We start from the raw sequence: 25,129 nt of genomic DNA, 5'->3' as shown, positions 1-25,129 counted from the left end.
AGAGGACACGCAAGATGATTAACAGTGAAACTGAGAAGATCAGAGTGAAGAGGCTTCACATTTACAGAAATACAGATGTAAGGAGATAAAACAGAGGAGAGCAAGGATCCAGTGGAGCCCAGGATCTGATCCAGGTGCGACTCACCGAACTGTACAACCACAGAATCCAATCAGGCTCAGCTTCAGCTGCTGCTCCGACATCCTGACGCTGTCAGAGAGGCAGGTGTGTTCAGAGAGACAGAGAGGCAGGTGTGTTCAGAGACGCAGGTGTGTTCAGAGAGACAGGTGTGTTCAGAGAGACAGGTGTGTTCAGAGACGCAGGTGTGTTCAGAGAGACAGAGAGGCAGGTGTGTTCAGAGACGCAGGTGTGTTCAGAGAGACAGAGAGGCAGGTGTGTTCAGAGACGCAGGTGTGTTCAGAGAGACAGGTGTGTTCAGAGAGACAGGTGTGTTCAGAGAGACAGAGAGACAGGTGTGTTCAGAGACGCAGGTGTGTTCAGAGAGACGGAGAGACAGGTGTGTTCAGAGAGACAGGTGTGTTAAGAGAGGCAGGTGTGTTCAGAGAGACAGGTGTGTTCAGAGAGACAGGTGTGTTAAGAGAGGCAGGTGTGTTCAGAGAGACAGGTGTGTTCAGAGACGCAGGTGTGTTCAGAGAGACAGGTGTGTTCAGAGAGACAGGTGTGTTAAGAGAGGCAGGTGTGTTCAGAGGCGCAGGTGTGTTCAGAGAGACAGAGAGACAGGTGTGTTCAGAGAGACAGGTGTGTTAAGAGAGGCAGGTGTGTTCAGAGAGACAGAGAGACAGGTGTGTTCAGAGAGACAGGTGTGCTCAGAGAGACAGGTGTGTTCAGAGAGACAGGTGTGTTCAGAGAGACAGAGAGACAGGTGTGTTCAGAGAGACAGGTGTGCTCAGAGAGACAGGTGTGTTCAGAGAGACAGGTGTGTTCAGAGACACACAAGATGAACAATACAGATCATCCTCATTAAACATTCAGACACCACAGTCACAGCCGACACACGGCAGCGACCAGAACACAGCTGGTTCTGTTACACCTGTGATCGGAACTTCTCTTTCAGGATGAAGAGTAAAGACTTGTACAAACTCTCTGAAGCTGTGAAATGATTTGTATGTTTCCTGGAGCTGCAGAGGACGGTGAGACAGAGACAGAAGTTCAGCAGGAGGAGGGATAGTTATTGATCACAATGAGCTGATCAGGAGGTGGTTTGGCCAGTTGGACCGACCCCTGCAGAGCTGCGGCTCTGATCGGCCCAGTTTACATGTCTGTGACTGCTGATACGCTCAGATACGTGTCGTACGCTCACACGGACATTTCTACAATACATGTCCCATCATGTCCTGTCATGTCAGAGGACGGTGGTGCCGAGCCAGAGACCACTGTTCACCCTGTGGTTCAGCTGCTTCACGTCTCTGCAGCCTGGTCAGCTGGAAACGTGAACAGTCACAGCAGGAGTTAAATCAGCTGCAGTGTTTTTCATAAGCTTCTACAGGCGTTCTGTTCTGTCGCGTCTCACCTTTAAACGTTCTCCTTATTTCCTGTCTGCATCATATCTGGTCCGGTCGGATCATATGTTCTGATGTTTAACACTAATTCAAACCCAGAACAGACGACGCGAGCGAACATGTTCCAGAATCACATGGTTTGTCACCAAATTAAAGAAACCCACCGAGTGTCTGCAGGAAACAGGCGCTTCCTCTCTTCTGTTTGTTCAGTCACAATTTATTTGTTTGAAATTGACCAAAAGCAAAGAGGAGGCTGGTGGAGGAGGAGGAGCGACTGAGGAGACGGCTGAATCTGAACAGAACCTGTTTGTTCTGGATCGTCGATGTGAATCTGTTTCTGATGAGTTCTGATAAACATCAACTTTGACCCACTTTCCCACATCAGTGTTTCTCCTCCCACACTGCTGCGATGTGTCGCAGCCATAATGAGGCCTCCCGTGTTCAGGGACCCCAGGGAGGTCCAATTAATGGACTTTGTCTGCGCCCACGCCGCGGCGCCGTGCTGGGCCCGTTTGACCCACAGACTCTCCTCACGATGAAGATGAGACACGATATCAAATGATTTGACGATGAGAGACATGTGACAACAGCCAGCCAATGAACACAGACCTCAGTCTGACTGTAGATTAAAGGAGCAGTCTGTAGATTAAAGTAGTCCTCCTTCCTCTCCTCGCTGTTCCTCCCTCCTCTCCTCGCTGTTCCTCCCTCCCTCCCTCCTCTCCTCGCTGTTCCTCCCTCCCTCCTCTCTTCACTGTCCCTCCCTCCTCTCCTCTCCTCGCTGTTCCTCCCTCCCTCCTCTCCTCGCTGTTCCTCCCTCCCTCCCTCCTCTCCTCGCTGTTCCTCCCTCCCTCCTCTCCTCGCTGTTCCTCCCTCCCTCCCTCCCTCCCTCCTCTCTTCACTGTCCCTCCCTCCTCTCCTCTCCTCGCTGTTCCTACCTCCCTCCTCTCCTCGCTGTTCCTCCCTCCCTCCTCTCCTCGCTGTTCCTCCCTCCCTCCTCTCTTCACTGTCCCTCCCTCCTCTCCTCTCCTCGCTGTTCCTCCCTCCTCTCCTCACTGTCCCTCCCTCCCTCCTCTCCTCGCTGTTCCTCCCTCCCTCCTCTCCTCGCTGTTCCTACCTCCCTCCTCTCCTCGCTGTTCCTCCCTCCTCTCCTCGCTGTTCCTCCCTCCTCTCCCCTCCTCGCTGTTCCTCCCTCCCTCCTCTCTTCGCTGTCCCTCCCTCCTCTCCTCGCTGTTCCTCCCTCCTCTCCTCACTGTTCCTCCCTCCCTCCCTCCTCTCCTCGCTGTTCCTCCCTCCCTCCTCTCCTCGCTGTCCCTCCCTCCTCTCCTCGCTGTTCCTCCCTCCCTCCTCTCTTCGCTGTCCCTCCCTCCTCTCCTCGCTGTTCCTCCCTCCTCTCCTCGCTGTTCCTCCCTCCCTCCCTCCTCTCCTCGCTGTCCCTCCCTCCTCTCCTCGCTGTTCCTCCCTCCTCTCCTCGCTGTCCGTCCTTCCTCTCCTCGCTGTTCCGCCCTCCTCTCCTCGCTGTCCCTCCCTCCTCTCCTCGCTGTCCCTCCCTCCCTCCTCTCCTCGCTGTTCCTCCCTCCCTCCCTCCTCTCCTCGCTGTTCCTCCCTCCCTCCTCTCCTCGCTGTTCCTCCCTCCCTCCTCTCTTCGCTGTCCCTCCCTCCTCTCCTCGCTGTTCCTCCCTCCTCTCCTCGCTGTCCCTCCCTCAGTGTTCTCCGTCAGGTCGGTTCCTGTGTTTAATAACCCGTCTTCATTCAGGTCCTCTGTGTCGTCCTCTTCACAGCCACACATGAACCAACTACATCAGCCTCGCTGCTCATGTTACCTTGCTGACTGTCCTGTCGCTCTGTGTCCTCAGCTGTACATCCAGACGACCACACTGACCATCTCCATGAACCTGAGTGCGTCCGTGGCCCTCGGGATGCTCTACATGCCCAAAGTCTACGTCATCATCTTCCACCCGGAGCTCAACGTGCAGAAGAGGAAACGCTCCTTCAAAGCCGTCGTCACAGCCGCCACCATGTCGTCCCGGCTCTCCCACAAGGCCAGCGACAGACCCAACGGAGAGGCCAAGACGGAGCTGTGCGAGAACGTCGACCCCAACAGTAAGTACTGACCCGGCCCACTTCAGGTTTTAATGAAGAGTGTGAGAATGAAAGAATAACTGTTGATGAGCTCCTCAGAGCTCCTCAGGAACACAGACTGAAGCAGCTGAGGCAGGAAACTGGACCTGAAATAACTCAACCGTAATAAAGCTTGTTATTATTTTACTCATCCAACCGGACCGTGTTTTCACCTCCTGGACCGACTGGGTCTTAATGTGCTCGGCTGTTTGAAGGATGAGATTAATGAGTAATGAGTAATCATTAATGAGTAATCATTAATGAGTAATGATTAATGAGTAATGATTATTGATTAATCAGCTCTGGTTTCCTGGACGCTGAATCAACCTTTAAAATAAGAAGTTAGAAGAGTTCATACTTACCAGAAATGAAAACTCATGCTGCAGTCATGACATCACTGCACCTGATGATTACATGATGTCATCAATCATTACATGATGTCACTGATCAGCCTCATGAACACATTCCTCTAAATCCAGCTGAGGAAGCCGCCATGTTGTTTCTGTGTGTCTGTATCAGCGCCGCCACGATGTCAGATTTTCACCTCCAGCCCAACAGTATAACAGCTGTAGCAGAAGTAGCCCAGTATTTACAGGTTAGCTAGGTCAGCTAACAGCTTACTACTGTTAGCTGGCTGGATTTCTGTTAGCTAACGTTAGCGTTTACCTGAGCTACAGGCAGATCTCACGCTCAGCTGTCTAGCTAGCTACTGATGATGTTGCTAGCTGCTGCTAGTGATGTAAGCTAACGCCAGCAGCTTGTTATCTTAGCTTAGCATAAAGACTGGAAACATATAACTCTCAGCTACGATTGGGCATTAATCCATATATATATAGATGTTGGATATAGTTTTATGCTGGTATGTCATAAGTGTGTTAGACTTGTTCTAATACTTGTCTTTAGTCATTATATCTACATTACTGATGATTATTGATCATTATATCTACATTACTGATGATTATTGATCAAAAATCTCATTGTTCATATGTAAGTAAGCATGCAAGTAAGAATAGTCACCTCTACAGTATTGTCACGATATTGATATGGAGGTGTTTGTCCAACAATATTGTGATGTTTTCTTTGTCACCTGACATTTATAAAGTGTATCATGATGTGTGTTGTCTCCTGATGGAGCTTTAAATTAGTGCCATGTTATTTATAGAGAGAAGACGTATGACTTCATCTGAGACACAATCTGAATACGTTGCTTCAGTCGTGTTCTCTGTCTCAGTCCATCATCATCAGTGTCAGAAGACGTTAATGTGCGTCGTATCTCTGTGGTCACAATTTTGTAATTTCATTGATTCATGAAAACTTTCTTTGATGTTTTACCTCTCACAACACTTCAGACAGGACCGGCCGACACGTCGTACTAATTAGCTTTGCGAGAAAAACCTGAACCTTCAGTTAAACAACAACATCCTCAAACATCTCGTCTTTTATTAGCTTGTCACACTTCCTGTCTGTCTGCCCTCATTTCTTCTCTGTCTGGTCAACGTCCTCTTTAACTCTGTGAAGCTCGTTACATTTCAGAGCTGATCGTTTTTATTCTTCATGCTACATTTCCATAACAAACATTAAACAGGAAATCAGAGCTGTAATTTATTTATTTTTTTAAATAGCTCCAACGTGACTGTTAAATAAAAGTGCAGTTATTAAGTGTCGGTGTGATCATGTGATCATGTGACCACCTCACAGTGAGGCTCTCAGGACAACTCACCAAATAATGTTTTTCTCCCCCTGACAGGCTAATTTCATAATTTATCAGAGGTAAGAGCAAATTAATCTTCTTCTGCTTTGCTGTCCTGATCCTGATCCTGATCCTGATCCATTTCCTTCAGGAGGAGAGAGCGAGATAAAGGGAGTACAGTGTGAGGGAGGATGGGGGAGGATGGGGGAGGAGGTGCAGGCATGCTCAGTATTATTCCACAGCTCGTTATCGCAGCCTTTCAATCGACTCATAACTTCTACATGAGCAGATCATAATATGACTGTTTGAGTGGCAGATTTATGCCTGCAGGCGTTTTTGGGGCACTTTAACGACGGGTTTGACCCCCGAGACCTCCGGTTTTATTGCTCTGCTCCTGAACTCGGGTATAAACTGCATGTGGCTGCTGGAAAATCCTTTAAATCTGGATTATATAATATTAGACGGACGGACAGACAACGTGCCCACAAAAGACTGGAGGTGTGGATGTCTGTGCAGAGCCTTCATGTATGACATGCACTGACCTGAGGAGGACAGACCTGTGGAGATGTTTCTGTGTCGACCCTGCATGTCGGAGCTCCACCAGCTAATAACGTTCTCCAAATAAAATGTTGTCTCATTCACTTTATTCTATTCAGCAGTCGTTATCAGCCCAACACCCTCCTGCTAACGTCACACAAACTGTCTTTGAATCAGACGTTATTGAGTTAGCTTTGGTTTGCTAACAATGTGATAATAATGAAAATCTAGAGAGAAGTTCAAGTTCAAAAAAACTTTATTTGTCCTCGGGGGGCATTTAAAGAAGTGGGGGGACAGCCATCCCGCCAGCTGTTAACATGGATAGCCAGATATTAGCCGGCTGTTAGCAGTGTTAGCCGGCTGTTAGCAGTGTTAGCCGGCTGTTAGCAGTGTTAGCCAGCTGTCAGCAGTGTTAGCTGGCTATTAGCAGTGTTAGCTGGCTAGGCTATGAGTGAAGTGTAAAGACTTGTGGCCAGTGATGATGTCGGCTCATCACTGTTCAGGACGTTATCGGTTCTCATGCTCTGTCACAGTTGGTGCTGATGGTCCTCAGGTCAGGAGACATTCAGTCTGTTGTGTTGAGATGATGCTGATGGTCCTCAGGTCAGGAGACATTCAGTCTGTTGTGTTGAGATGATGCTGATGGTCCTCAGGTCAGGAGACATTCAGTCTGTTGTGTTGAGATGATGCTGATGGTCCTCAGGTCAGGAGACATTCAGTCTGATGTGTTGAGAACAAAACTTTCCTTCACAAACTGGCTGAATGTTAATGGTCCCGTCCGTGACTCTGCTCTGACTGCAGCTCGTTGACGTCTCGTTGTGTCTCCTCCTCTGCTCTGCTTTAACATCTCTGACCGGAGATTCATCTGCTGTTGATCTCCTCCAGACACTGAGCTTGTATCCACACAGGACTCGGACCTTCAGTCATGCTGTGGTGCTGTTAGCAGCCTGCTAGCTGCCTGACACCTGACGTTCATTCTGAGATGTTCGCACTTGTTCTTGTACTGAAGTTCTTCATGTCACTAACAGAAGATCTGTGGACCCGGGTCAGTTCATGGTGAGGAGACGCAGCAGAACTGGATCTGTGTTGGCAGACTGCAGCTCAGTCACGACTCCCTGACGACCGACAGCCATCTGTCGGGCCGGGCCGGCCCAGAAACACACCCCCCCTTCTGCATTTGTCTCTTTCTGCTGCCGTCACTCGTTCAGCCTCAAGTTCACCTCCTCCCTCCTCCCTCCTCCCTCCTCTCTCCTCTCTCCTCCCCCCTCCTCCCTCCTCCTCTCTCCTCCTCCCCCCTCTCTCCTCCTCCCTCCTCCTCTCTCCTCCTCCCTCCTCCTCTAACTGGTCCTGAGCAGCAGAACCCGTCTGTGAAGACACAGTCAGGAGGTTCATGATGCTCTCGGCCCATTTCCTCCTTCATCCTTCACATTCGTCTGAACCTGAAGGTCAAGTGGTCGTCACTACAGGGGGGAGACAGGGAGGTGGTCGTCACTGCAGGGGGGAGGGTTGGCTCCTGGTAGCGGCTCCTGATAGCAGCTCCTGGTAGCAGCTCCTGTCAGCGGCTCCTGGTAGCGGCTCCTGTCAGCGGCTCCTGGTAGCAGCTCCTTGTAGCGGCTCCTTGTAGCGGCTCCTGTCAGCGGCTCCTTGTAGCGGCTCCTGTTAGCGGCTCCTGGTAGCGGCTCCTGTTAGCAGCTCCTGTCTGCGGCTCCTGGTAGCGGCTCCTTGTAGCGGCTCCTGTTAGCGGCTCCTGGTAGCGGCTCCTGTTAGCAGCTCCTGTCTGCGGCTCCTGGTAGCGGCTCCTGGTAGCGGCTCCTTGTAGCGGCTCCTGTTAGCGGCTCCTGGTAGCGGCTCCTGGTAGCGGCTCCTGATAGCGGCTCCTGTTAGCAGCTCCTGTCTGCGGCTCCTGGTAGCGGCTCCTGGTAGCGGTTAGCGTACAGACAGCTGTCACTGAATCACTTTGATACTGAAGAAAACTTGATTCTCAGGAAGTTCTGCAGTTTTAAGGAGTTAAAACATGTTTCCATCATTTCTAAGCAGGTTTCTGGACGTTAACTGATGACAGAGTCAGATGTTAATGAAAGTCTGAGTGTTGTGACTCAGATTAATGCGATCAGCTAAATGTTTTAAAGATGTTGTCAAACTTCCAAACCCTCCTGAGTCTCCTCATTAATATCAGAAGTTAATAATAGAGTTAATTAATATTCAGTATTTGGGGGATTAGATGACTTTAGATTAGATTTAGTGTTAGTTAGTGTTTTTCTGTTGTTTTCTGCCACAGCCCAGTTTTTAACCTGACCTCTGAGTTTGGGGGCTTGATGAGATCAGCTGACAGTCTGTTTATTAATCACCCACCCTCCGATCTTTAATCACCTTCAGCCCTTTATTAGTCTGCACTGCTGCACCTGTATGCAGCACAGACAGGTGCAGCAGGTGGAGGCGACTCTCCAACAATTAAAATAACAAACCAAAGTTGAACTTCAGGATCTTTGCTGAGTTACTTTCAGCTTTTTTTTCTGCTGCTGCTGCTTTTGCCTCTGAGTTATGACCTCTCAACACCTGGAAAACATTACATCGCTATATTACAGAATTATAAAGAGGAGATGAAGGTGATTCTCCGTCAGTCATCTCAAACTGTATCCTCCCTCCTGAGAGTTCATAATTCAGGCCCTGGGTTATAAACTTCAGGGTGATTCACCTTCATCAATAACTCTCATTTCACCTCCATCATCACACTTACTGTTGACCTTCACCTGAAATAACAGCCCTGAGGACTGAAGCTGTGTTCCTCTGCTTCCTCCTCTTTACCTCCTCAGGTCCAGCAGCGAAGAAGAAATGTGTGAGTTACAACGACCTTGTGATCTGACAGCGTTCCTCCATCAGACTGAAACAGATGATAGCTGGAGATGTCTGGTCTCCTGCCCTGCTGGCTACAAATCAAGAAAGAAAGAAAGAAAGAAAGAAAGAAAGAGAAGAATGTGTATTTTTCTTTTGTTATTTAATGTCTTTGGTCTCATGTGCTCCATTGCCCACCACAGACTTCTAAAGCAAAGCATTGTGGGACTTTTCTTTGGGCATAATCACTCGGTCAAAGAGAAGCGAGGAAGCAAAAGACGTGTTGAAAAAAAAGACGTGTTGAAGATAAAAAATAATCCTTCTGTTGGTGAAGATGATGACGATGATGATGAGGATGATGAGGGTGGGACTGAGGACAAGCGGCTGCAGCGGCGGACATGTTGCAGCCGGTGGGCGGTGGGCGGTGGGCGGAGCTCTCGGGGCTCCGCGCTGCGTCTCCCTGTGCTGTTGATGTCAAACGAAGCAGCCGTCTCGGCCGGACGAGACGTCTCTGCGGCGCCTCCTCTCGTCTTTTATTGTACTTCCAAACTGCAAGTTTTTCAGCCTCCTGTCCACACGTGTGTGTCGTTCTTATCTGTTGGCCTCCTTTGGTTGGTTGTTGGTTTGATTTCCGTTTTATTTTCTTCAAAGACGACGATGATGACGCTGATGATGAATCTGTTCTGCTCTTGCTTCTTGGATGCACATTGTTTTTTATTAAAGCCATATTCTTCACTTTGAGATTGAAGGGCTTTGCTCACGCTGCCGCCGGGAGTCTGATTTTTGCCACTGAAAAGTCCCGACGTCCAATCAGCTTCATCCGATGAGCTGCAGGCTCCTACATGAACACACAGATGAGTCACACAATTAAATGCATTTCTATAGAGCTCGTCCAGTCTACTGACCGCTCAAAGCGCTTGACAGTGTGATTATTTAATCCAGGATTCTGGACCCGCTCACACTGCCCAACACCCTCTGTGATTCTGAGATCCAGTAAATGTTGTTAATATTTCAGCACGTCCGTCACTGACATGTTCATTCTTGGATATAAAGCAGATAAAACAAACACCAGAATAAATGTTGGCAAGATACAAAACAGATGAGTTAAAACTTTACGTTTTTCTTCAGGTTCAATTTCCAGACGTTCTCCCGTCAGCACACTGTTAATGTTCTGCTGAGGAAGCATTTAGTTGTGTTTGTAATACCTGTTTGTCTCCACAAGCACAGCTGGAAAATGTCCCGAGATCAACTTAAAAACTTCCAGAAATGTCAAACTTCAAACGTTGAACGCAGACGTGATGCGACCAGTTTGTTGAAATGTTAACACAGTATGCAGCTTATTACTCGCACACATTTGGACGCCTCTGTGATTAACTGCGAACATCTTATTCTGCTGACTGGGCTGGATATACAGTGAAGAGGACGTTTTTTAAAAATAATGTAAATTGTGGCAAACTGGCACCATTACAGTTGTTAGCAGCTCCTGTCTGCAGTGTGTACCTGATGTACAGACGACTGAAGAAAACTCAACATGACGAGTCTTTTCTCTTCGAGTCTTGAGCCTAATATAAGTGTTTCATGTGTGTGTTCAGCTCTGACACAGTTATGACTTCATGCAGGAGTTCAGATGCAGTTTATCTTCCATGGAGCTTTACTCCAAGTGATGAGGAAAAAGTGTTTGTCTGCAGCGCCTACGTCAAGTTTTTCTGTTGCTGGCGAGCTGCTGCTTGCACCTGTAACCTGACTTCAGAGTATCTTTGCATCCAACCTGTTACAGAAAAAAACTAAAAGGTGGGCTGAGACAAACACTGATGAGTCTCCCAGGTCGTCTGTTTTTGATCATCCCACCTTTAACATTTGAGTTTTCAGGAGCTTTAACTGAGATCAGGAATGTGGACATGAGAACTTGTTGTCCTGATCATCTGACGGGGAACGAGATCTGAAGTCACAGTTTTCTTAGAAATGTAATAAATAAAAAATTTGAGCTGTGAACTTTTCACGGAAAAATCCCAAAAAATAGACGGGACAGCGAGAAGAAGTCATCAGAGATCTGCTTCTGTTCAGAGGTTTGTTGTCTGTGAGTCCAGAAATCTTCACTTCAGTCATCCAGCGTGGTAAAAATCAGATTCCTCAGCGAGCCGCGGACACAAAGCCAAAAAATTAAATAAAATGGAAAAAAAACAGGCGTGTTATTTTTTTTTAAACTGTTTGAAATGTTCGTGGTCATGATGAACGATCCCATCCCAACATGTGTGTTCCTTCTCCACATGCACATACATGATGACTTCTCCAGTATTGTGTAGGTGTATGATGATGATGCTGATGATGATGATGATGACGATGATGACGATGATGACCCTAACCGTGTTGTAGCCGACTTTAAAAGAACCTACTTGGGTCCAGGCGTCACTGGATTTGTGCTGGTGATTTCATGGACTTCTGATCCAACAGAAGGTGTTGATGTCGAGGTTGTCACTGCATGCCTGATATGTTCGATGTTGAAACAGAATCTGAAAAAAAAAGTTTAAAATAATGAAATCCTCACGACTCAGTGGATCCACCTGTCTGCTCTGAACTGTACTGTTTTTGATTTCCTTTCTGTTTCTTCTCCACTGAAACGTTCTCACTCAGCAGAATATGGCTTTGATCGGTTTCTTATTTTCCTGGAAACTCGGGAAATGGAGAAAAAGATGAATATATATTTAAAAAAACTAAATACTTGTAAAAAAAAAAAAAAAAAAGGAAGCATGTATGTTTTCTACTGTTTGTACTCGGTATATTCATGTTGCCCTTGCTGCTTATGTGCCAATGTTGTGGGAGAGATTTACATTTGGCCACTCATGCAACTATTCTGTGGTGTTGTCCAAGAATGTATCAACATGAAATAAAAAAACATTTGGTTATTTTTTTATTATATTCCCTGAGGAAACGCAGTTTGGTGCTCGTGTCTTTCTCACATGAATTGCCTTGAGAAATGTCTTTCGTTCCTCGTCACATCAGAACCGTGACGTCAGTGTGACCTTTTTGGATTTGTAGAAATTTGCCTGAAAAACCTTGTCTTGTCTCCTTTTCTTTTTCTTTGCTCTAATTGAGATTTAACATGGTTCCCTTTGTGGAGAAAATGGGCACTGAACAAACTGTTGGGAATAAAGAGAAAATATCTGAAGTGCTTGAGTGATTTTCACAAAATGAGCCACTCGGTCTCAATTCTAACAAGCTTGTTTTTCACTGAATCATCAATAAAAGAAAATCTACAAATCCTGAATGCACAGCACACAGAACTCACACTCACCCGGCCGATGTCCTATTATAAAAAAAATCGTTATCTCCACATTGAGATAAGTCGTTGTTTCATGAAGGGAGGAGGGCTGTTCAGTCTGTCTGACCTCCTCACACTCAACATCAGCCCATCATGGCAGCTTAGAGGCGTCCAGAGCACAAAGTTGCACTTTATATTTAATGTTCTCAGGCAGCGGCGGGTTAATGACAAAATACAAGTAACTCACTCATGAGTAAAAAAGTAGTTTTCTTAAGGACTGAATACTTTTCTTGTTCCTTTTGTTAAACTCGTCAGTAGGAACACAGTGATCTATGTGTGATTACACAACAAACAGTCGTATAACAAACATTGAACAAATCTACAGTTATCTATATACAAATACACATAAACACACTGCATTTTTTTTAATCTGTGTCGGGGTGAATGTAAACTGCAGCAGCGAAATGGTGACGAAAATATGCTCGGCATCTTCATATTTAGAGTCTAAAATCTGGTAAACACTGTCCATCAACTCTGACTGAGTGAGCACCAAGCATCAATGTTATCAACACAGAGTCCACCTCTCCTCGTCCTGCTGCCGTCCTAGGGGGCGGCTGTAGCTCAGGAGGTAGATCGGGTCGTCTAGTAATCGGAAGGTCACTGGTTCGAATCCCAGCTCCCCTCAGCTACATGTCGAAGTGTCCTTGAGCAAGATACTGAACCCTAAATTGCTCCTGATAAGCAGTTGGCACTATAGAAATGCAAGACCATTTACCATTTGACCATTTACCACTCTGTCGGCTCAGAGCACAGTCTGCCTGTCAAGTGAAGCAGCTTGATCTGAGAGTGGAGACAGGTCTCTGTAAAGATGTGATGGAGACAGGTCAGTGTATAGATGTGATGGAGACAGGTCTGTGTAAAGATGTGATGGAGACAGGTCAGTGTATAGATGTGATGGAGACAGGTCTGTGTAAAGATGTGATGGAGACAGGTCTCTGTAAAGATGTGGTGGAGACAGGTCTCTGTAAAGATGTGGTGGAGACAGGTCTGTGTACAGATGTGGTGGAGACAGGTCTGTGTATAGATGTGATGGAGACAGGTCAGTGTATAGATGTGATGGAGACAGGTCTCTGTAAAGATGTGGTGGAGACAGGTCTGTGTACAGATGTGATGGAGACAGATGTGGTGGAGACAGGTCTGTGTATAGATGTGATGGAGACAGGTCTGTGTACAGATGTGATGGAGACAGGTCTGTGTAAAGATGTGGTGGAGACAGGTCAGTGTATAGACGTGATGGAGACAGGTCAGTGTATAGATGTGATGGAGACAGGTCAGTGTATAGATGTGATGGAGACAGGTCTGTGTACAGATGTGATGGAGACATGTCTCTGTAAAGATGTGGTGGAGACAGGTCAGTGTATAGATGTGATGGAGACAGGTCTGTGTAAAGATGTGATGGAGACAGGTCTGTGTAAAGATGTGATGGAGACAGGTCTGTGTACAGATGTGATGGAGACAGGTCTCTGTAAAGATGTGGTGGAGACTCACATTGTTGGTCAGTCTGAGTCTTATTTGTATATTTTATTTACCTGCTGACAGACATTAGCCAGGAGCAGCCTCAGCATGACTCTAATCCTGAGTCCTGTCCTGTCCTCTCTGGGTCGTCCCCTGGCCAGGTCGAATAGTTGTTGAAAGTCTTAATCCAAAACCCGCTGATGACAGTATTTCTGCCATAGGTAATACTTGTTTCAACAATACAGCCGGAAAAAATAAAAATGTAGCAGAACCTGGAGGAGCTGCCGGCAGCTGCAAACTTGACATTGGCTCCTCTGCTGCAGAAGTTTCTGGCTGCCTGGAAGAAGAAGAAGCTGCACTTGTCTTTTAATCTGAATGTGTTGATGACAGAGCAATACTCAGAACAAGAGGAAGCATCCAGCAAATATCCCTGACCACATCTGACCACATCTGACCACACTTCAAAAATCAAAAATCGAAAATACAATGAAGTGCTCGCTTGGCTTCCTGAGATCTCCACGCCGCAAACACTGAGGTAAGTAGCACAGGTTTCAAATGTAGTTAGCACTTTACACTAAGTATGTTAAACATGCTGGTACGTTTTATGCCGAGTTGAGGCAAACCGTGACACGTCAAACATGAGCAAGAGATTAATTTTGTCTTCTGTGGCAGGAAACACAACACGCATCACATTCAGGACAAATGTAATATTTGATAAACTGCTGCAGCAGCGGGGCTACGACTACGTACCAGCTCTCTACAGAGCTGTGACCTCAGCTACAGCACAGGTGCCACACAGTGACTCAACAATGTGTTTCCAGCTGAGACCTGACTGACTGTTTCCTCCATCTCTTACAGAGAGCAGCTGACCACCAGGCTGCAGAGAGACGACCAGCTGGACGTCCACACAAACCAGCAGCTTCATCTCTGCTGAGAACTCAGAAACATTTGAAAAGCTGAACTGTTGGTGTCAAAATAACCATATTTTATATTTATATTGTAGGTTATATTTCAGTGATTCACTGATCCAACTGTAATATAGGTTTACACTAACACTTGCTCACAGTGACCTGTTGGTTTTGGAGATTTTTAGCGACCGCATGCTGTTTTCAAGACGTCCTGCAAACTGACGGAAACATAATCTTTAAGGTAAGAAAAATGACCCCAAGCACAGCTGGACGTGAGTCGACAGTACGAACAAATCCCATTAATCCTGTGTGTAAACGCTGGACTCTTCCAGGTGTGACCTGATGCACTGATTCTTGTTTCCAGCTTCTCCTGCTTACAACTGTTGTTTCCTCCGGATGAGAAAATACATCCAAGAGTTTTTTATTAATGCCAAAGTTCGCAGTTCTGCCCAAATCTTCTCCACACAGTATTTGTTCAAAGTTCAGAAACTTTCTCTCTTATTATGCCAGCAGAAGAAAGAGAGGCTGCATTTTCCACTGCAGTGGATACTGAAGAGCTCTGTCAGCATGTTTTCCTGCTGCTCGGATATCAGAGCCCTAATACGACTGCTGGCATCTCATCCTCCCTCCCAGAAACACTAATTGGTTTGGCGGCGACTAATCTAATTGGACACTGAAGGTTAGTTATGTGAATCCAAACAGAGCCGGCCTTCCCCGAACCGTCTTATCTGTCGCTCAGAGAGAGACAGTCCTGCAGGATCGTTATTTCCAGGGGACTGAGGGGGAGACGGGGTGAGAGGGAGACGGGGTGAGAGGGAGACAGGGTGAGATGGAGACAGGGTGAGGGAGAGACGGACTGAGGGGGAGATGGGGTGAGAGGGAGACAGGGTGAGATGGAGACAGGGTGAGGGAGGTGAGACGGGGTGAAAGGGAGATGGGGTGAGAGGGAGACGGACTGAGGGGGAGACGGGGTGAGAGGGAGATGGGGTGAGGGAAGTGAGACAGGGTGAGAGGGAGACGGGGTGAGAGGGAGACGGACTGAGGGGGAGATGGGGTGAGGGGGAGACGGGGTGAGAGGGAGACGGGGTGAGAGGGAGACGGGGTGATGGAGGTGAGACAGTCAGCAGACAGACAGACGGCTGTAGGCAGCCTTCATGAACACAGCTGATGTAGTGTCACTGTGACGCTGGTCTCTGCTCCGGCTGGTCTCTGCTCCAGCTGGTCTCTGCTCCGGCTGGTCTCTGCTCCGGCTGGTCTCTCTGCTCCGGCTGGTCTCTGCTCCGGCTGGTCTCTCTGCTCCGGCTGGTCTCTGCTCCGGCTGGTCTCTCTGCTCCGGCTGGTCTCTGCTCCGGCTGGTCTCTGCTCCGGCTGGTCTCTCTGCTCCGGCTGGTCTCTGCTCCGGCTGGTCTCTCTGCTCCGGCTGGTCTCTGCTCCGGCTGGTCGGGCGTCCTGCAGAGGAACATCTCGTCTGCGTCGTGTTCAGCAGATAATCACTCAGATTCTTGTTGTCGTGTTAAATTAGAACCAAGAAATGAAGATGACATAAATCAGGACAGAAGCTCCTGCACACTGTTCGCCTCACCTCAACGTTTCTGATCTTCTGCCTTTAAGATCATCCAACGTAAACACATTATAATTCAATGATTGCAGTTATTGGTCATCTGCAGATGTGGAGGTGAAGGTGGTGCAGTATCAAGACTTTCTCTGTGATGAAGCTGCTGAACCAGGAAATAAAGATGATGATAAGACCAACACATAACTGACAGAAAACAGCACAATGTCCTCTCGACTTGTCTCAGCTGTTTCCTCGTCTCTCTCAGCAGACGTCCAGCTCTCCTGCTGCCCTGCACTGGATTATCATCCCTCTCTGACAAAAAAAGACGCCCGGTAATGACAAATATTTCAATTTTTGAACGTCTAATCTGAGATAAGCCCAACCTCGTGGCAAGGCAATTAAAAAGCATGAATGGAAATGAATAGTTTATCTGCAGAAGGCATCGAGGGCGGCTGTAAAGTGACGGCGCTCCAGAGCTGAAGGGAAACATCACGAGGAACAAAACTCAGGGATTTGACACGGCAACAATAAAAGCTGCGTCTGTACGGGCTGGAAGTTATTGCTCTGTAGAGGGGTATTTGGCTCCCCACCATCAGCGTCTGTACACTTGATGAGGTCCTCGCTGCTATCTGCTCAGAGATAGCAGGTGTCAATGGAAACCAATTTAAAGCGTCCAGAGCAAAGCAAGTTATTAACCCGCCTGCCAAAGAATGGTATCGCCTCCTCCCTCCCTCTCTGCTGAAGTTTAGGACGAGCCAGCAGAGGAGAGAGAGACGCAGAGCGACGCCGAGGAGCTCGAGCAGCAGTTTAAGAAGAAGATTAGTCATTTGACATTTTGCCTTTTTAAACGCTCGAGTTAAAGACGGAGAAAAGCCTCCCGCAGGAGACGGATACAGCTGCAGGGAAGGAGAGTGAAAGACACGCCGAGGACGGAGAGACGTCACGTCCTTTAAATGGCATTGACGAGTGTTTCAGACATAATGGAGCAAAAAATCACTCCATCAGAATAATGACCCAGAGCCAGATGAAGCTTTTATTCATTTAGTCAGATCCCCGTCAGCTGATTCAAAGGTAGCAACTATTATTTTGTTTGAGTCGTTTCAAAGGATCAAAAGAAGGAAGAAATAAACTGAATGAGCAGAAGTCTGTTAACATGCTGTGACTGTATCTCTCTTTGTTTTGTTTCCATCTCCACTGATGTTCTGACGGTTTCCAGCAGAGACAGTCAGGAATCAGGATCAATGTTGGTGCTGAGGTTTGTGGAGATGTGAGAATCCTGCATCTTCTCCACCTTCTGGAGTCGTGACACCCAAAAAATACCAGGTTGGCATCACGAACAAACACACACAGTAAAATCAGACTGATGACTGCTTCAGGTGATGTCATGCACACACTGTTCCCCTCTAAAACACGTGGTCTCATTTGTTTCTCCACAATCATCTGGCGACCTGTGGAAGTTAACTTACGGCCTCTTCGGTACCCCGACCCGTTCGTGTTCCACACAAACACTAAAACACTCATTTTTGTACCTGAACCGAACCAGAACACAAGCACAGAGTCGGCACAGCAAATATACAATGCCAACATTTACACATACATACAGTATCAGATGAAGTGTGTGTGGGCTGCAGTTGTAGTTTGTCATGACAGCTGGATCGGACTCGTCCAATCACAGACCGAGGACATCACATTAATATATTCATACACGCTAAATAGTGAGCAGCTGTTTCATTTAATCCCTGAATATGTTTTTTTTCTTAATTTCCTGTCGGAGGCGGGAGGAGAGCTGAGTGTTAGTCTTCTCTGATGAACCTGTTAGTGTTAATGACTTACAGGTGTATTGTACGCTTATGAAAATGTCAGACAACCTGCTGCTCAGCTGCTGCTCACGGGCCTTATTGTCTCAATACAGCACAATTAGTCTCTGTCAGGTGCTCAGAGAGGGGAAGACACCTGGTGATGACTCAGGGCCAAAATAAAACCCAACTAATTATCTCCTGTTGGGCCTTTCACTCCCGACGCTGATGGTCTGAGGGAATCCGCTCTCACACCTGTTATTGGGTTCTTTAGTTCTGGTCACACTGACTTTATCTTTTGACGTGCTGGTGCCACGCTGAAGTTATTTAGCTTTCTTTTATACGTGTTCGGCCCAGTGATCAGTGTTTCCTCTGAATACAGTTAGTATAACAGAACCTTTAGCGTCCACTTCAAGATTACTGTTGAGAAATGTTTCTGTTTATTGTCCCAATAACTGAAGTGAAACATCAACCGTAACATGTCGTTATTGATTTGTATGCACGTACATTAATTGATGAAGTGTTAGGATAAAGCTTGAGGGGGTTGATTTAGGTGAATGTCATGTAAGTGTGGTTTAATCTGAAGGAAGCAGGGTGAGAACTGACGTCACACCTGGCTCTGACTCAGTTTGGGTCTCTGAGTCAGAATCAGAATCAGAATTCCTTTATTTGTTCCGCAAATGGGGAAATTTCTTAGTCACAGCAGCCAAAGGACAGTGTCACACTAAACAATAATAAAAAGTACAAAATAAACAATATAATAAGAAGATAAGAAATAGAATTTAACTCATATACACATAGTATTTACAATATGAACTTAGTATTTACAATATGAACTTAGTATTTACAATATGAACAGTGTAAGTCTGAACAGTTTGCTATTTTTATTTACAAACAATAAATAACAAATATGAGTATTAAAAATTGTCCAACTAGTGCAAACCAGAAAGTATGTGGATATGTGTATAGACGAGTGTGTCGAGTGGACACATCACATGACATGTAGAGGCCAAGAGAGACTGAGTTCACTGAGTTTGTGAGAACATAGAGAGGTCTGGAGATCTGATCCTGCTATTTCCTCACATCTGGGCCGGTGGAAAGGTTCAGTACCTCTGACCACATCATCTGTTTTATTCTGTATAAGAGGAACTCACACAAAACTTTGTCTCAGTTTCAAATAAACTCATTCGAATTAAAAAGATATATTCTCCAGAAACATAATTGTTGGCAGCACAGACGGGACTGGACTCTGGGTGACTACATGCAGACGCATCACAAAGGTACGAGACATCTTCTCATTATTATTCACACAGTTTCACCCCAGGCCGGAGTGCAACGACTCAAAATACTCCTTAAAGTTAACTGTAAATCGATTAGAGACATAAAAGCAGCTTGTGGGTTTGACATGCATGTAAGACAGAGTTACGTTGTGTGCAAGTCAAGAGACAAAACAGTAAAAGTCACTTCAAACAGAGTTAGAAGAGAAGTCAGTGTTTGTTCGTGTCGCACTTTTCAAACTGGACATCGTCTGAGTGACGGGTTTGGGGTTAGCGCAGCAGCGTAAGAAGAAGTCAGTCAGCACAGACACAAAGTCTGTCCTTCAGTGGCCAAACGAGGACAGACGTCCTGAGGACGTTCTTCTGAACACCAGTGTCCTCCTGTCATCTCCGTCCTGCACCGACAGCAGCAGATTCACAGTATTTACCGATCAGTTAGTAATACTCTGTAATTCCCCCTGAGCCTGTCTTAGGGAGAACATCACAGCGTCTAAGCCAGTTAGCAGCTGACAGCCAGGAACCAGAACCAGAACCTCAGCCTGGACTCGGCTCACTTATACAAACATATACATTTATTTTTATTCCACACAAAATGTTTCACACTTTAATTCAGCGTGAAAACCTCGGAGATCAGAGGAAGGCCTGCTTCACACGCAGCATCCTCGTCTCAGCGACACACACACATATATACTGTACACACACACACACACACACACACCACACATCATACAGCAGCCTGGCTTGTGTTGTCATGGTAACTGCAGCTCTGGAAAAGGGCGACACACTCGCTGACCTCGGGACGGGAAGTAACTAAGTACATTTACTTCAGTACTGTAGACATTTGAGACCCTTCTCACTGTTCTCACAACTCAGCTGGAAATATGTTACATCTTATTCAGTTAATTATCATTCATTGTATTTTTTAATAAAGTTGAGGTTTTGGACTAAACCAACATGAAGGCGTCACCACATTTCTCACTATTTTCTTATTTCTGATGAACCAATCAGTGATGAGAGAATATAAATAAAGAGAATAAAAATAATCATTAGTTGCAGTTCGATTTACAAAATGATTCAAAATGAGCTCAACCAGCGAAGTTCAGCATTATATCAACTGCAGGACTTTTACTTCAGTAAAGTATCTTCTTAATTAATGACACTGAGGCTCTCTTCACTTTAGTGAATCATTAAATAAATGTCTCATCAGTTCATCATTTCAGTAAAGAATTCTGCTGCATAATGTCCGATTACACTAATTACAGTAGTGTACACAAGTGTAAAGTAACGGCAGTCTCGCTCCGTCACCGGCTCGCCTGGAAGAATCCCACTTTCTCTTTTCCAGTGTGCGGTCCCCATCCATCACCAGCAGCCAGTGGGTGCCGGGGCGACATTGTGTTTATGCAACTTAAAGAGCTTTTCTGTGCCGCGCCACAGTGATGTATCGCCCAGGAGCCCAAAACAGATGATGTGTGCACGGGGAGGATAGGAGAATGGATGAGGGGGCCGCGGCCGCCGGCGAGCTGGATGCACCTCGCTGGGAGAATCTGTCGATATTCATGTTAATAACAACGACAGAGAATGGAGTGTTTGGGGAGGAGCGGGGTCGGCTGATGCTGTGGTTTTGTTGGAAGATTTAAAGGCTTTTACAGGGAATGTGCAGCGCTGGTGTGCTTCATATTGCACAGTGGGAAGATCTGTCAATATTAATGTTGATAACAAAAAGAGAGGAGTGTGTGGGATGAAATGGGGCCGCGTGGTGCTTTAATGTGAGGCGGCTTTGTTCGCTGTTTGGGGATGTTGTGAGACTGAAAGAGACAGAAGTGAATTTCTGCTTCAGACGTTTAAAGACTGGCTGAGCTCAAAGTCTCGTGTGTTTGGATCTGAATAAACACAAACTAACTTCTTTAACATGTACGTGAAGACGTTTGAAGGTCATTCAGCTTTAACTTCAATAATTCATTTACTTTAACGTTACAAAAAATAAGACAATGAAGTTTCTTTATACATTTTTATTTAAACATGAAATACACTGCTCCAGAGAATATGACATTGATTTAAAATAGCATTTTTTGAAATCAAAGACACATGGACTTGTCTTCTTCAGCTGCTTCCCTGCAGGTTTGCGTATAACCGATGAGTAATCATACAGTCACTTTACAAGTATTTTTGCACTACAGTTCAGTTATTTGCACCACTATCCAACTACATGTAGCATGTGGCATTGTTGTTGTTGTTCTATGTTGTTGTTGTTTGTTTGCACTGATGCTTCTTGGGAAACGTTATTTCATTGCACTGTGTACTGTGTATGTGGCTATAATCACAATAAACCATCTTGAATCTTGAATCTTGAGTTTATGAAACTGTTTTAAACAGGACGTATAACGTGAGTGAAGCTGCGGAGAACGACTTCAGTCCCATTGCAAACTGTTAAACGTGTGTTGGATCAGCTGTTAGCAGCTCCTGTTAGCTGCGTACACATGGATGTACACACAACCGTCAGTGATGACTCTGATGGTGAAGAAACCTTTAAAACGTGATGTTTCTCAGGCAAGTTCTGCAGCGATGAGGAGCATCTTACATACGAGGCTTTAAAAGCAGATTTATTGACGTTAACTCCGTTAGATATATATGAAACAATATCCTGCTAAAGTTTTGTTAAGCTGCGAACACATCAGATCATCTGCACAGTAATGTTAAACTGAGCCAACGTTCTCGATCCCGAACTGACTCCCTCGATACGTCTCCTGCGCTCAGCCTGAAACCAGGGAGAGTCACTTTACAAGCTTCAGACAAGGTCACAAAATCTCACGTGAGAGAGGGAAAGAAATGATTTTAAAAAATAATTATCTTTATTAATAATTTATAGGTGTTGAGATGAAATGCGTGTGTCCTTGAACACCCCTGAGAAAAGTCAGTCCTCTTCCTCATCCCTCGCTCTCCTCTTATGTAAGAGATGCAGTGAAATAAAAACATTATCTCAGGACGAGCGACCATCAGAGACTCTCCACTGTGTGTGTGTGTGTGTCACTCACATTAAACGCGACGCTGCTTTGACTTTGTTCCTGAAAACTTGTGAAGTCACTTCAGAGTCCTCGCTCAGTGTTTCTGCCGACCTGAGAGCTGATCTTTAACACTGAGACGAGCGAACAGGAAGAAAACTTCAAGACTTTCTGAAGAGCGAAAGTTTGGAGGAGTTCCTGCTGTCAACCAGCCAACAGCTGTCAGCCACCATCAACAGCTGTCAGCCACCATCAACAGCTGTCAGCCATCATCAACAGCTGTCAGCCATCATCAACAGCTGTCAGCCACCATCAACAGCTGTCAGCCATCATCAACAGCTGTCAGCCATCATCAACAGCTGTCAGCCACCATCAACAGCTGTCAGCCATCATCAACAGCTGTCAGCCACCATCAACAGCTGTCAGCCACCATCAACAGTCCAGGGTGATTAACTGTTGGTCCATCAACTAACTGATTAATCAACTAATCAGTTCAGCTGCACTCGTGTTCACTGCTGGGAAGTTGATCATCATATAATATACTTATATATATAAGTAACTAAAGCTGTTGGAACAATGTAATCGAGTACAAGTAGAAAGTAGAAGGTACCACAGTACAGTACTGAAGTAACTGTATACTTAGTTACTTTCCATGTGATGCAGTGTTTCCTGTCACATGATGAGCTCAGCTGTAGTAAAGATCCTCGTCGAGTCAGCTCATATATCCTCTGTCTCCTCCCTCCTCTCTCTCCTCTCCTCCCTCCTCCCTCCTCTCTCTCCTCTCTCCTCTCCCTCCTCCCTCCTCTCCTCTCTCCTCTCCCTCCTCCCTCCTCTCCTCTCTCTCCTCTCCTCCCTCCTCCCTCCTCTCCTCTGTCTCCTCTCTCTCCTCTCTCTCCTCTCCTCTCTCTCCTCTCCTCCCTCCTCTCTCCTCTCTCCTCTCCCTCCTCCCTCCTCTTTTTTTCATGTAATATTATAAAACAGTGACTTCATTTCACATTTTGAATGCAGTACTTTTACTGTAACAGAGTAACAGAGTACAGAGTAACAGAGTACAGAGTACAGAGTACAGAGTAACAGAGTACAGAGTAACAGAGTAACAGCTGTCCTCACTCTGGGTACCAGATGGGCCGAGCCTCTCAGGTTTGAGACACTTTCTGCTCGTGGATTTACGATCGGCAGGATTTTTCTTGGCTGCATTAAAGAAGATTTACAGTACGAGGCTGGGCCCGGCTGCTGGCTTATTCACAGAGTCCATGATGACGACTCAACGGTTCTGACAGCTGCTGCAGGTGGTTACAGGTGAAGGTGGATGTGATGGTCTAGTCTAACAGGACGTTGTTATTATCTTTCAGGTCCAAACTGACACTGACGTGTCGGTCGAGCGTCACAGTTGGTTGTTTTACTGACTGGAGGATTTTTTTCTTTAATTTGTGCTTATGATCTTTTTATTTTGTCTTTCATTTTGAAGATTTGTGATGAGTCTGTTTAATTTTGAACACTGTAAATAAAATCATTATATTTAACATCAGTTCATCAGCAGCTGTGTGATGGAGGCATATGTTGATGATTCACTCCAGTGTTGTTGCAGAACGTCACCGACACGTGACGACTGTCGTCTTCAGAGCAGTGAGGGACTGTGGACGAGTGGACGAGTGGACGAGTGAAGGCTCGGACTCGTTCAGCTCTACGGTGATTCAGATTAAACAGCTTCATGAATCCAATGAAAAGAAAACATCCGCACATTTCTGGATGTGTGCTCAGTTTTCTGCCTCTGACCTCGGCTCTATTATTCCAGAGCAGCTTGTTTCCTCTGAAGTGTGAAATTCAGTTTTGAATTCATAGAAATGTCTGAATTTATTAAAAACTGGTGTGAAGTCCATATTCATGAGACTGATTCATTAGTTATTGAATTTCTCACAATCAGTTTTTCTGTCGTGTGAAGCAGAAAAACTTCTCTATAAAACATTCATGAAATACTGTCGCAGAATTAAAGATAATAAAACATTTCATATATGGAGAACTTTTCAAGATACTTAAATTTTTAACAACATGTTCAATAAAATACTTTATTGATATGATGTCGGCCTGATGATGGTGCTGAACAAAAAGTCAGAGGATCATCAGAGTTATTCAGTCACCAGGTTAAAATTTCAACGTTTCTGCAGATACATATGTGTCATCACCACTGTACAAACATATTACATCTTTAATCTTTTCATTTCAGGGTCAGGGTTCGAGTCAGAGGTAGAGTCAGAGGTAGAGTCAGAGGTAGAGTCAGAGGTAGTATCAGAGGTAGAGTCAGAGGTAGTATCAGGTAGTGTCAGAGGTAGAGTCAGAGGTAGTATCAGAGGTAGTATCAGAGGTAGTGTCAGAGGTAGTGTCAGAGGTAGTGTCAGAGGTAGAGTCAGAAGTAGTATCAGAGGTAGTGTCAGAGGTAGAGTCAGAGGTAGAGTCAGAGGTAGAGTCAGAGGTAGAGTCAGAGGTAGTATCAGAGGTAGAGTCAGAGGTAGTATCAGAGGTAGAGTCAGGTAGAGTCAGAGGTAGTATCAGAGGTAGTATCAGAGGTAGTATCAGAGGTAGAGTCAGAGGTAGAGTCAGAGGTAGAGTCAGAGGTAGTATCAGAGGTAGAGTCAGAGGTAGTATCAGAGGTAGAGTCAGAGGTAGTATCAGAGGTAGTATCAGAGGTAGAGTCAGAGGTAGAGTCAGAGGTAGAGTCAGAGGTAGTATCAGAGGTAGTGTCAGAGGTAGTATCAGAGGTAGTGTCAGAGGTAGAGTCAGAGGTAGAGTCAGAGGTAGAGTCAGAGGTAGTATCAGAGGTAGTGTCAGAGGTAGAGTCAGAGGTAGAGTCAGAGGTAGTGTCAGAGGTAGAGTCAGAGGTAGAGTCAGAGGTAGTATCAGAGGTAGTGTCAGAGGTAGTATCAGAGGTAGTGTCAGAGGTAGAGTCAGAGGTAGAATCAGAATTCCTTTATTTGTCCCGCAAATGGGGAAATTTCTTTGTCACAACAGCCAAAGGACAGTATCACACTTAAACAGTAATAAAAGTAAAAAATAAACAATATAATAAGACATAAGAAATAGAATTTAACTGGTATATACATAATATCTACAATATGAAATTGGTATTT

The 25,129-nt window shown here is 45.9% G+C and overlaps 1 protein-coding gene across 3 annotated transcripts in view; it reads left to right on the top strand.

Moving 5' to 3' along the window:
- The window catches only part of grm7 (glutamate metabotropic receptor 7), a 232,835-nt gene extending 220,974 nt beyond the window's left edge, over positions 1-11,861 (top strand). For 2 of the 3 annotated variants that reach the window (XM_084349688.1, XM_084349690.1), the window contains exons 9-10: positions 3,372-3,618; positions 8,677-11,861. In XM_084349688.1, coding sequence (XP_084205814.1) covers positions 3,372-3,618; positions 8,677-8,726 — 297 coding nt within the window. In that variant the 3' untranslated portion in view covers positions 8,727-11,861. Of the gene's footprint in view, positions 1-3,371; positions 3,619-5,383; positions 5,407-8,676 lie in introns of all 3 variants that reach the window. The other variant, XM_084349689.1, reaches the window with a different exon arrangement.
- Positions 11,862-25,129: the final 13,268 nt, after the last annotated feature.

The sequence above is a fragment of the Pagrus pagrus genome (assembly GCF_965226575.1).
Source record: "Pagrus pagrus genome assembly, chromosome: 3".
NCBI lineage: Eukaryota > Metazoa > Chordata > Actinopteri > Spariformes > Sparidae > Pagrus > Pagrus pagrus.
The sequence above is the reverse complement of the archived record's forward strand: the minus strand, read 5'-3'. Positions and strand labels throughout refer to the sequence as shown.